The sequence below is a fragment of the Limulus polyphemus genome, unplaced genomic scaffold (assembly GCF_000517525.1).
Source record: "Limulus polyphemus unplaced genomic scaffold, Limulus_polyphemus-2.1.2 Scaffold1301, whole genome shotgun sequence".
NCBI lineage: Eukaryota > Metazoa > Arthropoda > Merostomata > Xiphosura > Limulidae > Limulus > Limulus polyphemus.
In genome coordinates, this window is record NW_013666911.1 from 287,712 (window position 1) to 304,554 (window position 16,843).

Below are 16,843 nucleotides of genomic sequence, written 5' to 3' on the forward strand. Positions count from 1 at the left end.
GTTTTTTCAATTAACTTTTACTTTAAACAAAATGTAAATGTTTTGTTGTTAAGTGTAAACTGTTTCTAAGTCACAATTGTTGCTTCATATGACAAATGTATTCAAGTTGAATATGTTTAAACTAAATTTTTAACTCCATAATTAAATCAGACCATTAAATATTAGTGATATCTCCGTGTCCTTGAATCATATACCTTTCATAAGTCAGAATTTTGAATTGGTTTATTTTAAAATAAAACAGTTACAAATGTACTGTGATGCAAAGTTAAAAAAAGGTAGAATTATCTAATAATTTTGTCACAACAGAAATATTAATTTAAGGTAAGACCCACAAAGAACATTAAGATCAGTGTGAGAAATCACAACCTACAAATTGCACCATTTCTTTAACTTATTAGAGAATAAAATCTAATGTTCACATAAAACAATATTTTCTAGCATAATCTTGATGGAGCGTTTAAAGTAATTGTAATTTTGTATACAACTGAAAATGTTTTTGGGATCTAAGAATATCAAATATCTGTTTTATGATGTGTTAAATATACTATATTAGTTTTATAATGTTTCAGGGGGATTTGCCAAAGTCAAACTTGGGACACATGTGTTAACAGGAGATAAAGTTGCCATAAAGATAATGGACAAAAGACTACTGGGAGTAAGACCCTGACTTTCAATCTTATTTGCTTTTTTCAAGTGTTGTCACATCTACATTCTTTGTGAATGAGTGATTGCATGTAGAACAGTTGAATTTTGATGTAGAAAATTTCTTAAGAATGTACAAAGATCAAAATCATGTAGGAACAACTGTTAACTGTTAAACTAAAGGAAAACCAATTTATCTGAATAAAATATGAAGAATATTTTACTTATTACAGTATTTTTCCACTTTTGTATAGTGAAGTGTTTAAATGTTTATAGATTTAATGATATTTTTCATTTTATTTTTTAATAGAGATGCACAACTCATTTGTCTGGTACTGGTTTTGTTTTCTTTTAAATTAGTTTAAATAAAAAATTCTTGTTAAAATTGTAAATTCATTTGCTATTATTTCACTATTTTTTCCAAAATTCCAAAGTATTGCACTATAAAGCTGTTACTACAAAAAGTTGAACATTTCTGTGACCTATTCTATATATGGTTATATAAAAAAAAAAAATTAAAGTAACTTTCAGATAAATTGGTATAGTCTGCGTGTGTACTACAAGTAGACTACAATGTTTTTCAATTAAATTATCAATACTAATAATATCTGAACTGGAATTAAAACATGATTTAGAAAAAGATTAAACCTAAAACTATTGATTGTAGTTTTGTTTTTATTCATTTTTTCCCCTAAAGATGAGCCCAATTTTTCAGTGTAATAAACTAACATAAGGATAACATTCAATAACTTTTTTGTTTTATGCTTATAAAAACAAAAATGGTTGTATTTTTCTAAAATGCTTCTGAATACTCAAATAATACAAGTTAATTTCACACCTCTTTAGATCACTAAGACACTGAAGTTGACTGAACAGTCACTTATCTTGACATATGACAAAATAAGAATTTTTTATCTTAAATTGTTTATTGAAATAGTTATTAGAAAGTGCATTTCAACACATTTTTTGAAAACAATAATTCACTTATGTAAATTGTGTGCTAGAATATTTGAAGTGATTCTGGTCACCAGCTTAAATCTTGATCTTGGACACCTATTAAGATTTCAGTCAGCCAAGGGTTTGTCATTTGATAATCCATTTACTGTTAGAGTAACTGTATGTAACTTAAGCCTAATTAGTTTTCAGTTTTTGTGAGAAACAGCAGTTGAGCAGTGGTATTTAAATTATTTTGAAACTAAATAAGTTGGTAAATTATTAAAGCTTGCATTAGTATATTTGTGATTTCTGGTAGCCAACCAAGCATAAGTTTTCTGAGCACTAGAAAATTTTATATTCTTAATTTTTATATGAATCATAACATCAATATTTATGTAGTTACATTTTCTGTGCTTTTCTTACTCAGCTGTGTTATTTCCTCACAAGATGGGCTTGGTATGGCCTTGTGGTTAGCGTGCATGGCTGTGTATATGAAAGTCTGTGGGACTGTTCCCATTGTGTTATAAGAGTAACAGTTAAATCCCACTCTTCAGTTAGTGAACCATTTTAGCTGCATTCCCTTTAGTTTATTGGTTCAAAGTTAGGGATATCTAGTGCAGGTAGTTTTGGTGTAGCTTTGTGTGCAAATATCTGAAACAATTAGTTATCTAAAAACGGATGGAAAAATTTGTGGAATAAAAGAAAATGTATAGAAATCCAATAAACTCTTGTTTTTTCATAGTTAAATCTACTTTCATAAATTTAGTTACTCTTCTTAATTATGATTACAAGGTTGATGTGCGAAATGAATGATGACTGAATGTATTAAATATTTTCTTTTAGGACTGAATATCAAAATAACCTTTATTATTCATATAAAGTTATAAATGCTTAGGTTATGCTGTCATCTCATTTGTATACATTATTAGGGATTAATCAGTCTGTTAAAGTACAATTTGAATAAATATGTTATGCAAAGCTTGTTTTGTCTCTCTGGTCTATCTTGTTACTTGAAATAAAAGAAGGAATCTCTTTATATAAAGGTTGTTTAAATTTATGAAGAAACAGGTATACATCCAAGTTAATTTTACTGAAGAATTATTGTTTTATGTTTTTTACGCTTCTTAAGGATGGAGGAACTGAGTAATCTGATAAAATGCATTCACAATTGCTTGTTTCTTAACTTAGAACACACAAAATATGCACTATTTGAATTTGTATTTGACTTTCATTGCAGGAAGACCTTCCAAGAGTTAAGTTAGAGATTGAAGCACTGAAAGAGCTTAGCCATCAACACATATGCAAGTTGTATCAAAAAATAGAGATAGAAAATAAGATATTTTTGATTTTAGAGGTATGATTGATTTCTCCCACTTTGAATATATAGAATCAAGTCAATGGTTTTTATTTTCATTTTGAATGTATGGAAGTTATTTAACTATGTAATTATGCATATGATTGTGCTATTTTGAGTGTACATAAATCACTTAAGTTTAGAATTAAACACACAACTGAGTATTAAAGTTAGTTGGAAAGAAAGTCTATAAAGATGTCCAATACATGTGTATAAGAGCTACACCTAGTCTTACAAAAGTTTGAATTGTTAGTAGCATTACTAAAATTTTAGCAAATTATAAGTATAATAACAGCGACTTGCTCATTATTTAAGCAATTTGCTGTCATTATTACATAAACTATTTGGCTTCCATTGTAGGAAGACCTTTACAGAATTAACACATTTATATTAAGATACTTTGTATCATTTACTTAAGTTTAAAATTAACTCCTTAAACTCGACACTGCTAGCATTTGGCCGAAAAACCCAATTTACCCATCGGATGATGACAGCGTCTGATAACATTTGTTTCTTTGGCTGAAAACTTATCCAAACCATGCTATCATCCACAAAATAACAAAATTGAAATTTTATAAGGTATGGTGATAATTATTGAGAAATCACGAGAATAGTTTTGGCAGAATGTGCAAAAAAATTATTGGTTTAAAGTATTAAATTAATAAGAAACTAGTAAAAACTTTGAAGTTCAAACAAATTTTACCTTGTAGTCTCATGAATGTATATAGGTTTTTAATTTGGATAAATTGGGGAAAAAATTGAAATTTTAACAGAAAGTAGGGATCATTGGTTATTCGCAGAATTGCTGTAAGAAGTATCTAACACAAAATAAATGCTGCAATAAAAATTACACAAACAAGTAAAGTGATAATAGTTGGATGGATTTTAAAATGATTGTGATCTGTATAGCTAAATGAAGCAGCATACCTACCTTCCATTAAAATTTTAATTATTATTTTTTCTTATTTATTTGTTCAGTTTTTATATGTCCATGGAATGGACACAACATCTTCAAACTTTCAGTACCACCATATCCTGATAGCTATAACTTTTACAAGAATTAACCCTTCCATTATGGGTTGGGTGGAATCCACCCAGCTTGTAACCACAAAAGTAATTATACTATGATTTTTGATAATGTATGCACATCTTTAAAAAAATTTTGCAGGTTATTAGTAAACATTACATGGCTTTCAAACACAAAATATCAGGTTTTTAAATTAAGTATTAAGTTTTTTTAATTAAAGATTTTCTCGTACATTTTTTTCTTTCATGATGTTGACTATTCAACATACAAAGTAATTTTGATTTTAAGATTACAAATACTTTTATGCATCAGAACATTTTCATATTTGACATGCTGAATCTTTATAACCTCCAGATAATTATCAAATATTTTTTAGAAAGAACTTTTATCTTTTATTTTCACTACTGTATCTCTGTATGGGTTTGGTCGATTTGATCTGTCTCATAACCACCATAAAAAATTAGGAAATAAATATAAAGTATGCCTTTTACGTTCTAGAATGACTCCAGATTATAACACAAACATAAATGTTTAGACTAAATAGCTTAAATCTCATAACATTGTACATTTATATATATTTATTATTTTTATTATATTGACCTTTCAGCCATACATGGCTAACAATACACAAGTTACAATTATGAGGCACATGTGCACTCGTGTTACCATATCCAATAGCATAAAACTGACCTTTGGTCTTTACAAAATAATTTGTCTTGGCTGTAGTAGACTAGTATTTTGTAAAAAACAGTAACATTTTAATTATTATACATTATACATGTATATAGATTATTGCTATTTTGAAATAAGTTTTTAAACTTATTTTCTTAAAACATAGAACAGTAAAGCAAACAATGATGTCTTCTAGTTATGACCTTTGTACTTGGTTGCTATTTGATGTAGGTTGCTAAGTCTTAAAATTTTGCATGTGAAGGATATTAAACGAAATTATTTTTTTTACATTTTTATATATACATAGTTGAATAATCAAAAAGTCATAAATTACAATATCAATACCATAGAATTCTGCTATAATTTATCAAGCTTAGTAACTAAGCTGTATTTCAGTCCAAAAAAATATGAAATTTCAAGCAAACTAAAGACACAACCTACCTCCTTGACATCTTGGTTTGAAAGAACAAGATGGTATCCTGACACTTGAAAATGACTGAGAAAGGCACTAGGGGGACATTCTGATCTTTCATTTGGTTATTCACATGTCATATACTGAAGTTGTGCATATAAGGGACCATTTCCAAAATGGAAAGAGGTGAGCGGGGCCACTGTGTTTGATTCAGTAAATGAGAAATATCTCAGCAAATAGAAAAGATATGAGGTTCTTATTTTATATTGTAGCTTGTCAATATCAGTAACTAGAGTTCTTAATTCATACGACTTACTGTTGACTTACTATTTTGACATCGCAAACATCTAATTTGAACCAGTGCTGCATTCAGCATACCATGTGACACACAAAAATTGATGTTTAACTATTTTTTTTAATATTTACTTTTAAATTAAGAAATTGAATGATATTTAATATTAAGTTTTGGATTATAATCTACAGTTTAATACCAAACTTACTGACATACATTCATGAAATAGTAGTTCAATAAAATGTTGAATGCGAGTAAACAAACGTGATGACATGGCCTTTGAACTGTGACCCATCTGGAAAGGGTTAAAACCACAGTTACAAACTTATAAAATGTAATCCTCACTTTGGCCTATAGATAAGTGTATAAAACTCTCAACGTAGAGATTAAATTTTATAAATTTGATTTAATTATTGTTTCATTACTTTTTGTAGCAGGATCTCTACTTCATTTTAAAGATAAAAATTTTCTAATACTCTTGTTTGTTTACTTTTTTATGTTATACATCTATGAAGTATATACTTTACCTTAAGCAACTGTTGCTTGTCCATACATTGATACATAGTGCCATCTGTTGGGCCCGGCATGGCCAGGTGGTTAGGGCGCTCGATTCGCAATCTGAGGGTCGTGGGTTCGAATCCCAGTCACACCAAACATACTTGCCCTTCCAGCCATGGGGGCATTATAATGTGATGGTCAGTCCCACTATTTGTTGGTAAAAGAGTAGCCCAGCAGTTGGCGGTGGGTGGTGATGACTAGCTGCCTTCCCTCTAATCTTACACTGCTAAATTAGGGACGGCTAGTGCAGATAGCACTCGTGTAGCTTTGCGCGAAATTCAAAACAAACCAATCAAAAGATATGTTTACCAGTTATAAAAATTTGTGTATAATTATTGGAATATCAAAAGCAGATACCCATAGATCAGTCAAGTAAGTTGGAGAAATGTAGCGATAGTTCAAGCTGTCTAAGCTGACGTGATCATGTAGGTAGGTAGGTTGTAGGCAAAAAAGCTGCTGTTTTAGAAATTTTTGAATTGTTATACTAGAATTGCTAGCAACCTTTTTAGCATATTATTAGTATATATGTGCATAATATATCGTAACCAGTACTTTGAATGGTTGGTTTTTTTCGCCTAGGAATTCAGTAGTGTGGTTTTTCGGCATTTTTCTTAATAATAAGATAGTACAATTATTGGTTTAATTTTAGAAATAGTTGCAAATTTTATGAAGATTATATGTGTGAAGGTGAGCTAGATATAGTGTTTGTGACTTTCAGCTGTGTTGAAATGTTTTATGTAAAATGAATATCTAATTTTGTGTGTTAAGTTCTAAGTCATTAAATACTTTTAGTTTTTAATATTCTTTTTATTTTATTTTTTGAAAGTGGCTTTATATTGGAAATTAGAATTGTAAAGCTATCTTAAAATTTCTTACTTCTTTTATTGCCTTTTTTACTGAGTTGTAAGGTGGTTTAATTTTTTTGTTATTTTGGCTTATTTTTAGTCATGCCTAATATAAATTATTTCCTCAAATAGTATTGTCCTGGAGGAGAACTGTTTGATTACATTGTGGAAAGAGATAGGCTAGAAGAAAAAGAAGCAAGGGTGTTTTTTCGCCAAATAGTGTCTGCGGTAGCTTATATTCATAACAAGGGTTATGCACATCGAGACTTAAAACCAGTATGTTCCTCTATGTGTTTTGACTTATTATTTTCATAATTAAAAGGGAACACTGTACCTTCTGTTATTCCTATTGTAAACTCACTACATTGACTAATTAGTTTTGTATAAATAGGTATTTCATACATTTTTATGATCATTATAACAGCAAGTCTAAATGTTCAGTTTCAGTCGTATCTCAAGTTTTCATGTTTTACATATAAATTTTAAAACTTGTTTCATAACCTACCAACAAAAGGAGTTACTTTCTTCATGGGTTTTTTATCACATCTTAAATTTGAAAAAAAGTTATTAGTCTTATTGATAACCAAAATAAAAATTTTCTGTGAGCAATAAAGACAGAATGTAAGAAAAACTTTATTAAAAAAATCCTTTGATTAAATGAACAAAAATTCTTACATATGAGGCAATTAACAACTATAATTTCTATTACTTGGTGATCTCAAGGAAATGCTCTTATAAAATGAGCACCATCCGTGTATTTTACAACAGTTGTTCATCTTTCATTGCTTAAACTTCATTTCTTGCATTTTTGTGTTCTAGGTGTGATCCACTTAAAATACAGTTGAAAAATGATATTGCTATTTTCCCTTCTAATTTTATAAAAATCCAGGCAATGATTTAATTTTTTTTTAAATACTACTATATTAAACTGCTATTATTTTTACCTGAAAGTAAAATAAAAATTGAATGTCATCACATTTATCATTTCTCAAGATATTCCCATTTTTATCATTTATAGATAAACATGTACTTATACATGATAAAAATACAGTGTGTTTAACATTTGTGGAACTTGGAGCTAGAAAGCTTGCAGAAAGTTTTAACAGCTTCATGCAATCAGAAATTAATCTTCAATTTAGTTTAGCTCTTAAACCTAAGTATAAATTTTGGCAACCAGTATTTGAAGGTGATGTCTCTGAAAATTTGTAGTTCCTAAATATTAATTTTGGTAGATATTTATGTATTACTTACATCTTTGTAAACCTGGCATAGTTTAACTTACTCTTTTATGACCAGGCATTTTATATTTCTAAGAACCATGAATAATTGGGAATTTGCCAAAATATCAAAAGTATATGTTTGATTAATTTATTGTATATTTTTATTCAAGAAAGGCTGTACAAAAAACCATGTATCATTGGATTCAGTATTACAAAAACCCTTATGAAAGTACTCCACAAGGTCCTTGGGAGCTTGATTTTTGAAAGACATCATTTTTTTCATGTTATGATAATAGTGATATCTCAAGGTAAAAAGATGGACAGTTTATAAACTACTTATCATGAAGCCTTTATCAACATAGAATATATGTATTTCTATTAACCTTGTAAAAATTACTTAAATAAATTAGTAATTGCAACATATTTACCATCAAAACTAGAATTTTATGTTTATATATTAAAAGTAACAAATGTGGCTGCTGGAATTTGTAAGAAACAAATAAGTATCAAAATATTTATAAAGATGTCAATTTAGATTATGATGCAGTTTTAATGATCAAGAATAGAGTGAATGGCTGATTCCAGATTATCTCTTATAATGGAAATTCTAGATTTTATAAGCTTTGGGTTATCAGAATTTTTTGAGAGTTACCTATAGGCCCATTGACTTTTACCTTGTGCAGTTCATATCATGTGTACACTCAACTTCTCATGTATTAAAACATATTTCTAACCTTTGCAATGTTGATTCTGTGATATACTGTTTACAAGATATTAACAATTTTATACATAAAGACATTTATGTTATGTTTTGTTTTCTATCTTCAGGAAAATCTTCTCCTAGATGATGAACAGAACTTGAAACTAATAGATTTTGGTCTTTGTGCTAGACCAAAGGTAATTTAAACTTGTTGTTTTTATACAAATATTTCCAAGTGAATTATTGGAATTATCATAGTTATAAATAATAAGTAATCAAACAAACAAAAAAGTCTAAAGAAATAAAAATAATTGTTACCAAAAATATAGAAATTATTTCATTTTTTTTCACATTGGCTTTTAGAAAATAGTTATGCAAAAGAAAATCCAGAAATACAAATTATTATAACAGTGGTTTCGGTATAATCAAAGCTTAAGAAACTTCACACCTCAAAATAGTCAAAATATTGATAAACAAATTTGTTTAAAGAATCTTAACTTGAGGTTGGTCCAAGAAATAATATTTACATATCTTTGTGAATATTTTGGTATTTGCTTGAAATTAAGCCTAATAAATGGTAGTAAATTATACTACACTAGTATTTTCAGAGGTCTTAGTTTTTCGGAAGACCTGAGGTGATACTAGTAATAAGATATACCAGTTGTTATGGTATGAACACCTTTTAAAAGTTGGCAAAGCATGATTATAATTATACTTGTCATACAACATTAGTATTAGGCCTAGTAAATTTTTTAACACTACATTCTTTATTCCTTTAGGGATTTTCAAACACTAGAAGAATGTATAATAATAATATTCCAATGGCACTGTATTTGCCAACTGTGTGTGTGTTTTTTTTGCCCAATCTAATTAACATTATAAGAAAACACCAGCTGTTATTTTAAAAGTAAATATATTTTGTAAAATTCTATTTATATTAAACAACTTTGTTGTAAAATAAACTGCTTTATGTTGAGTTTATTTGTTTGAGATTAAGCAGTAATTTATATCGTAGCAAAAGAAACTAGTGGGAATACATGCTAATAACTCTTGAAACTTTAAGGGAGGTATGGAGACCCACCTGGAAACATGTTGTGGTAGTCCTGCATATGCTGCACCAGAACTGATTAGTGGACAAGAATATTTAGGAAATGAAGTATGTACAAATTGTTTTGTATTATTACAAGCAAAATGTGCTATAGTTAGATAATATTTTCTAATTCAATGGGGTAGTTTTTAAAATTTCATCTTGCCAAAAGACAACCTCAGGATACTTGGAAGTTTGTCATTATTTGATTTAATTGAAAACAATGAAAAATTAAAAAGATTTTCTTCAAATCTTTTATTTTGTTACATATTTGAAATAATTAATGTAGTTTTGGTTTAACTTTTTTGAGAATATTTTACATTTAAATTGTACTTCTCACTAGTGTTTGTAAAAGTTTTTAAATAAATCATGCTGACTTGTAGACGGTAGAGGTTGTTAAAATAAGGAATCCTGATTAACGAGTTTGTATCACCATAGAAAAAGATATACTACATCAGCTGTAATAAAGGAATCACTGCTTAAGAAAGTGAGAAAAATAATTCAAAAGTTAAATAAATCTTGACACAAGCAGACACTAATTATAAGAAATTGATGTTCAAGAAAATATGAATAATGGACCATGTTTAAGAAAACATCAGGCAGACAGCAGTTATAAGAATATGATTTTAACAGGTAGGTAAACAACTGCAGTTTAAACAAGGATTTTTAATTAGGAATTTCAGTTAATGAATACCTTCAAATTATACAGGCTGACATCTGGAGCCTGGGAGTTCTACTGTTTGCCTTGCTATGTGGATATTTGCCATTTGATGATGACAATGTTAGCACTTTATATAAAAAGATTCAAGTAAGTGATTTATAGGTATAATGGTTTGATTGTTAGTACTTTTATTAATTTTTTTATTCCTTTTCTGGAATTTTAATGTGGTATGAATTTTCTAAATATGAATTTAACTTGCTTAAAATTATACAAAATGATTTTCTGAATTATCAAAGCAGAAAATACTTTGTCTTGTTGAAAGATAAAAGGCATTACATGGTCATATAAATTAATACATTCTAATTTTCTAATCTGCTTTATAATTTTTCTTGTTAGTTTTTCATGATTAAATGTCTTTCTTCAAAATATTAAGCTATTTTCATCTAAGTTTCAGAATTAGATCTTGAAAGCTTAATTTGTATTTATTGATAAAACATGTCTGGTAAAATGATTTCTGTAAATGGTTTTTGTGAACAATTGACTTCAAGCCTTTGCAAAAAGTCAAGCTCATCTATGGTGTTTTTTAAAACACGTTTTTCTGAAAGGCAAATTCTTGTGTCTTTCTTCACATGGGGAAATAATATTGGAAGGAAACACTATTAAATGTGCTTAATTTGTGTGTTAGAAGCAATAAATTATTTATATAATATTAACCACATCTTGGATATCTTCATTTTTGACATAAATGAAAGTACTTCAGTTTTATGAGTTTTAATTTATTTGTTTATTTTGGGTAATTGAAAGAAATAAGCAAGATTCACTTACATACATGCTTAAGGTACATTCTTTGCACAAGTTTTGTATGACTTGTTTAATCTGCATTGGTTTAAGTTACTTGTTTCATACATATAATTATTAATGTTTGTTATGGTAAATTTACTACTAATTTAACTGGTTAAAATCACAATTTCTTCTAATCAAGAGACTAAGCTTGACAAATTTTTAGGTTGTCTGGTTGTAGTAATTAAGATTTTTAAAGTACTACTGACATATGAGCTCCACACTTAAAAGTATTATTTCTCCGTTGTGCGTATATAGACTAAGCTATTGTAAGTCAATGTAATTTATTTTGAGATAATTGCATTTTGTTTTAATATCATGATGTTTTCAGCATGGAATTTGTCATTCACCTGCTAAGCTTGTATGCTGATTTATTTTTAGTTATTAAAAGCCGACTAAAATTTAATGAGAACCACTTGAATTTTTTTCTTAGAGTTTTTGATATAACAGTTGGACTTTTTTTATGAAAAAAACAAATTAGTTAATTTTGAAGATATTGAATAACAAACATATTTTAAAAGCATTAAGACTAAAAGCAACTTTTGTGACAGATGAATGGTACTCTACACTTATGTGCATTCCAGCAAAATCTCATCTCTAATGCAATCTTGAGTTACTGAAGATATGTTGTAATTTACTTTTGATAACTAGGATCAGAATAGATAAAGGATTGTTCATAGTTGCTAGGTGCCCTAATTTGTTACCAGTCATGTCACAACTGATTGGTCTGAAGATTAGTATCTTGTACATACTAGTTATAACTAACAACCCTTTCCCCTAATTTGTGCTATGGTCACCAACTGTAATTAATAAGAAATGTGTAACACCTAAGAAGTAAATAGAGTAATAATGCATAATGATACACATCAGTTTAAAACAGTAATTTGGGGCAGAAAAGTATTCACTCAGAATTATCATGAACACTTTCTCTTTGCTGTGAGGAGTCTTTTGCAACCTGCTTAGTTAGCCACTTTGCTCTTTGTAGCAAATTAATTAATGGCTAAGCATTAAGTCACTGCTTAGTGAATTATCATGTGCTACTCTATTCACCTTACATCATATCATTACTAAAGGCTAAACATAACTATCTAATTGCATATAAGTATAAAATTATCTTAATTGTTATTCATTATCCAGTTTATTTTCACATTCGTTGTCCATCGTAGTTACAAGAAAATTCTAAGAAACATTCAGAAAACAATATTACTTTTAAATTATGGCAAAACGTAGTGGATTTGACAGTTATCAAATTTGTTGCCGTTACTAATATTTGAATTTTCCATCCATCATGCTTGTGTGTGTGTAGTGTTTGTTAAATTTTAAGTCCTTTTTGAAAATTTCTGGGGAGTGGCCTTAGATAACAAATCATTCAATACTTTCTTCAATTAAAAATCACTTTAAAACACACAAGTTAGCAAGGGTTAAGATTTATTAATTTTGATCTAGACTTTAGAAATGAAACTTATATTAAAAAAGCAGAGAAAAATATGTAACATAAGCTGAGCAGAAAATATTTCACAACAAATGGTGATTGTTACATGTGATAGAATAGAAAATACCTGCAAAAATATAAGCTCTACATGGTGAAAAATAACAACAACAAGTTGATAGTCTTAAAAGTTTACCTTCAAACATGTATCTGGTGAAATTAAGTTACCTATAATAGGCACTATTATCTCAGTTGTATTTCATTTATTTCCCACCCATTTGTTTTACATTAGGTACAAAATTTAACATAAAATTCCATACTGTATTTGAAACTTTAAACATTACTATCTACCTCTATATTCTTGTTTACTCACTAACCTTAAATTGCATTGCTGATAAGTGTTGTTTGCTTAAGAAATGCAATAGATAGAAGTAGAATTATCTGATTGATGAGACACATACTTTTTAACTGTGTATGAGACAATACATAAAATATTAACAGTAAAGTTTTCTTGCACTCTTTCTTGGCTCACTCATTGCTTTAAACAAAAATTGATCTTCCTCAAATGTATGTAGCTTTTTTACCAATAATAAGATGTATGTGACAGAAAATGTTAAACTTTTTTTACTGAGTATAATGTCTCATAATAATTGTCATGTTCTGAGATATGAACTTGGAATTAAAATATTTCTTTAGAAAGGAATTCAGTTACTTTATATATGTGAGAAAAATAGAGAGAAATCTCATTTCTTCAGTGAATCTCTAAGTATATAAAAACTATGTTACAAGAAATGTTCATTTATAAATGATTGTTATAAGAAACAGTTTTGCTTCAGACAATGTTTGAAGGCTTTGTAATAACATGCAGCCTATCAACTTATCAGGAAAGAATGAAATCATATTGACAAATGACAAAATATTTGTCTATTTATAACAGAATGGTGAATATGAGTGTCCATTTTGGTTGTCCCAGAAAAGCAAGCAGCTTCTTCACCGTTTATTGCAAGTGAACCCTAAACATCGTATAACTGTAACAGAACTTCTGACAGACCCATGGTTGATGGAAGGGTTTACAGAACCAGTCCTTTGGAAGAACCCCTTCAAGGTTGAGTCAAGTTTTTTCTTGTATACTTTTGTTGGTATACAAGTTTTATTTCTTGGTGTAAAGCTATGGTAATTAGAATGTTTTGTTAATATAACATTTAAAGACAACAAGGGACCATCTAGGTTGTTCCATCCACTAAACTAAATCATGCAAAAAATATTTTAAAAACAATCGAAAGCCAACCCTTATTACTCAAATATTTTATCAAACCTTCCTTTAAATTTACTGCTTCCACCACATCTGAAGGCAACCAATTCCAAAAGCCATCTACATTCTTCAAAGAATAAAACTGTGCTAACTGAAAATAACACCTACCCTGTGAAAATTTTATTTGTCTCCCTTAATCCTACCATTCCAACCATTTCATATGAAAAACGGTGATACAACAATGCTATCAATTCCATTAACAATCTTAAACATCTCAGTCAGATCCTCTCTAACTGTTGTTTTAAGAGAAAACAATTTCAGAGATCTTAACCTATTCTGATATGACAACGTTCCCATCCTAGGTATCATCCTAGTAGCCCTCTGCTGAACCCTGTTCAACAATTTAATGTCGTTACTAAGGTAAAGTGCCCAAGAATGAATACAAGACTCCAAATGTGGCCTAACCGACAATGAAATTGTAAAAATTATATCCAGTATTTCTGCAGATACAACCTAAAGTCCTATTTGCCCTACCATTATCAACAGCACATTGCTTTTGTTTGTAAATAATGTTTATTATCCATGCACATGATTAATTAGATCTGTAATATTTTAAAAGTTTAAATATTTGTGGAATTTTTGGTTTTCATCACTAAACTTTTACTTGAACTTTTTTATATAGAAACTTCAATGTTTCTTTTCCTTGCTTACAGACAAGTAAATTGGATGAAGAATGTCTGATTGAACTATCAATGTATTATGGGAAACCAAGAACTGTTATAGTAGAAGAAATAATGCAGGTAGTGGTACTTGCTTTCTTCTAATGAACATTATTAATTTTTATGTAACTTGCACCCTGATTTATATGGAGATGGAAAAAAATTACCTTTACCTTGTTTCTCAGAATTTTATGTATTCAAGATTTAAATTTGTATCATGAACCTTTCTGTTTTTTTCTTGGTGTTGGATAAAGAATTTTGCCATTTTGCTTCAATGTTTTAAAGCCTACCCAGTTAGCTCTATAGTCTTCCTTATTGGAGTTTTTGTTGTTTATTATTATAATTAATTAATTAATTTCAATAAATTAGAATTTTATCTACAAAGTGTCCATATGGGTTTTTCATAGTAAATATACTTGACCTAGTAGAATCACTACAGGAAATATGAATCTTTCAGTACTGATTATGTATTTAAGATAATTTCACTTGCTTATATCTATAGTTTTCTTGTGGAAAAACTTAGATATAGGCTGAGGATTTATTTGTAGTATGGAAGATTTGAAGCATGTACAGAAACTTGGACATTTTTTTATCAAAAAATTTATAGCTTATACAGATAATAAAGTAAAACAATAAATGTTAGGTAGCAGTAAAATTCAGCTGCTTGATTCTTTTCAGACCTAGCCATAACTATTGTTTATTTGAATTTTTGATAAGTATAATCTGACAAACATGTAACTGTATTGTAGGTTTTAAATATGAATTTGTAGGCTTGGTGTTGGTTTGGCTCTGTTTAAAAGACATTTCATATTTATCTGTGTTTCTGTTTTATCTTTACAGAGAAACTTCACATACATTTCAGCAACTTACAGTCTTTTACTCCAGAGAAAAGCAAAAGGCCAGAGAATTAGATTAGAATCAGACACCACACCTCTTCGAGAAATCAAAGTAAATAACTTGTGGTTCATCATTGAATTGAATGGTGTAGCTCTTAAAGGTTTAATCTTTATTGTGATGAATTATTTTCCTATATAGTTTTCTACATAATTAGTGTAAAGTGTAAACATGTAACTTTTTTATATGTTATCCAAAGGCTCTAGTAAGTTTTTTTTTAATGCAGAAATCATTCAAATTAAATTATTACAGTTACATATGAACTATAACCCGAAAAAAATATTTCTACCAAGAAAGTTCATATACAAATTGTCAGGCTAAACATGTTTTTTTATCTATAAGGTGATATTAATTTAAGTTAAAATCTCAAACATTTCTCTATAAGAATATGTATTCTTTGACCAGATATTAATACTTCTGTATGAAGATAGTTTCTTTTTCCAATGCTGTGAACATTTGTTGAACTGTTATAAATATGGCATATTAATTTTTCTATAGCCAATCAATAGAAGCCTTTACTCTGAGTTTGGAACTCAGAAATTATCAATGTCACCATCATTTCACTCATCAATGGACAGTGGTCTAAATGATGCAGACCTTTTGCTTCTTGGAAGTCCTAAAAAAGATGATGAGTCTGACAGTTTGGCTATAAAGCAGCCTCTACCACCCACTAAAACACGGCAGGAAGCTCAACAGCACAAGGACTCGGATAAGGAAAACTTTGTTCGGCCTCGAGTTCCAACACCCAGAAAACTAAACAAGAACCGAAGCCCACCAGCAAAGACAATAAAATGTGAAGGTAAATATAATATCTAGTATTTATTTGAATACAAAACTAGTCTTGATGTAGCAGATATGTTTTATAGAAAAAAGTTTGAATATAACCTGAAACTAAGGTTTTTTTAGAGAGACCTTCTGTTTGTTATGATTAAAATGATTTTATCACAGCATATACACATAACAAGAGATAAAAGTTTATTGGAAACATTCTCAGGACAGTGACTTGTTGGAGACAAAAGACATCTGCAATGCAATTTTTATGATCGTTTGGTTTGAAATCCAAAATCTTCAAATTAAGAGGAATGTGTAAAATGTGTACAGTGTAAGCAGTTTTTATCATAAATATTAGCCCTGCTAGATTCCAATGCTTCATGAACTTTCAGTGTTTGAACTTTAATTTGTAAATTCATCAACCTTACTCTACTCTGATGTATAAACATCCTATTGTCTAAAACGTATATCAGTGGTGGAGAATGATTGAGTTAATGCACCATTTCTTTGTGAAGTGTTGTAAGTTTTATAG

General features: G+C 28.8%; 1 protein-coding gene across 1 annotated transcript in view; it reads left to right on the top strand.

Moving 5' to 3' along the window:
* Positions 1–16,339, top strand: part of LOC106463012 (maternal embryonic leucine zipper kinase-like) — a gene marked incomplete at its 3' end in the record, with an annotated part of 20,176 nt that extends 3,837 nt beyond the window's left edge. The window contains exons 3-12 of the mRNA XM_022390412.1: positions 570–655; positions 2,816–2,932; positions 6,871–7,014; positions 8,787–8,855; positions 9,722–9,814; positions 10,455–10,553; positions 13,613–13,780; positions 14,641–14,727; positions 15,487–15,594; positions 16,039–16,339. Coding sequence (XP_022246120.1) covers positions 570–655; positions 2,816–2,932; positions 6,871–7,014; positions 8,787–8,855; positions 9,722–9,814; positions 10,455–10,553; positions 13,613–13,780; positions 14,641–14,727; positions 15,487–15,594; positions 16,039–16,339 — 1,272 coding nt within the window. The remainder of the gene's footprint in view (positions 1–569; positions 656–2,815; positions 2,933–6,870; positions 7,015–8,786; positions 8,856–9,721; positions 9,815–10,454; positions 10,554–13,612; positions 13,781–14,640; positions 14,728–15,486; positions 15,595–16,038) is intronic.
* Positions 16,340–16,843: the final 504 nt, after the last annotated feature.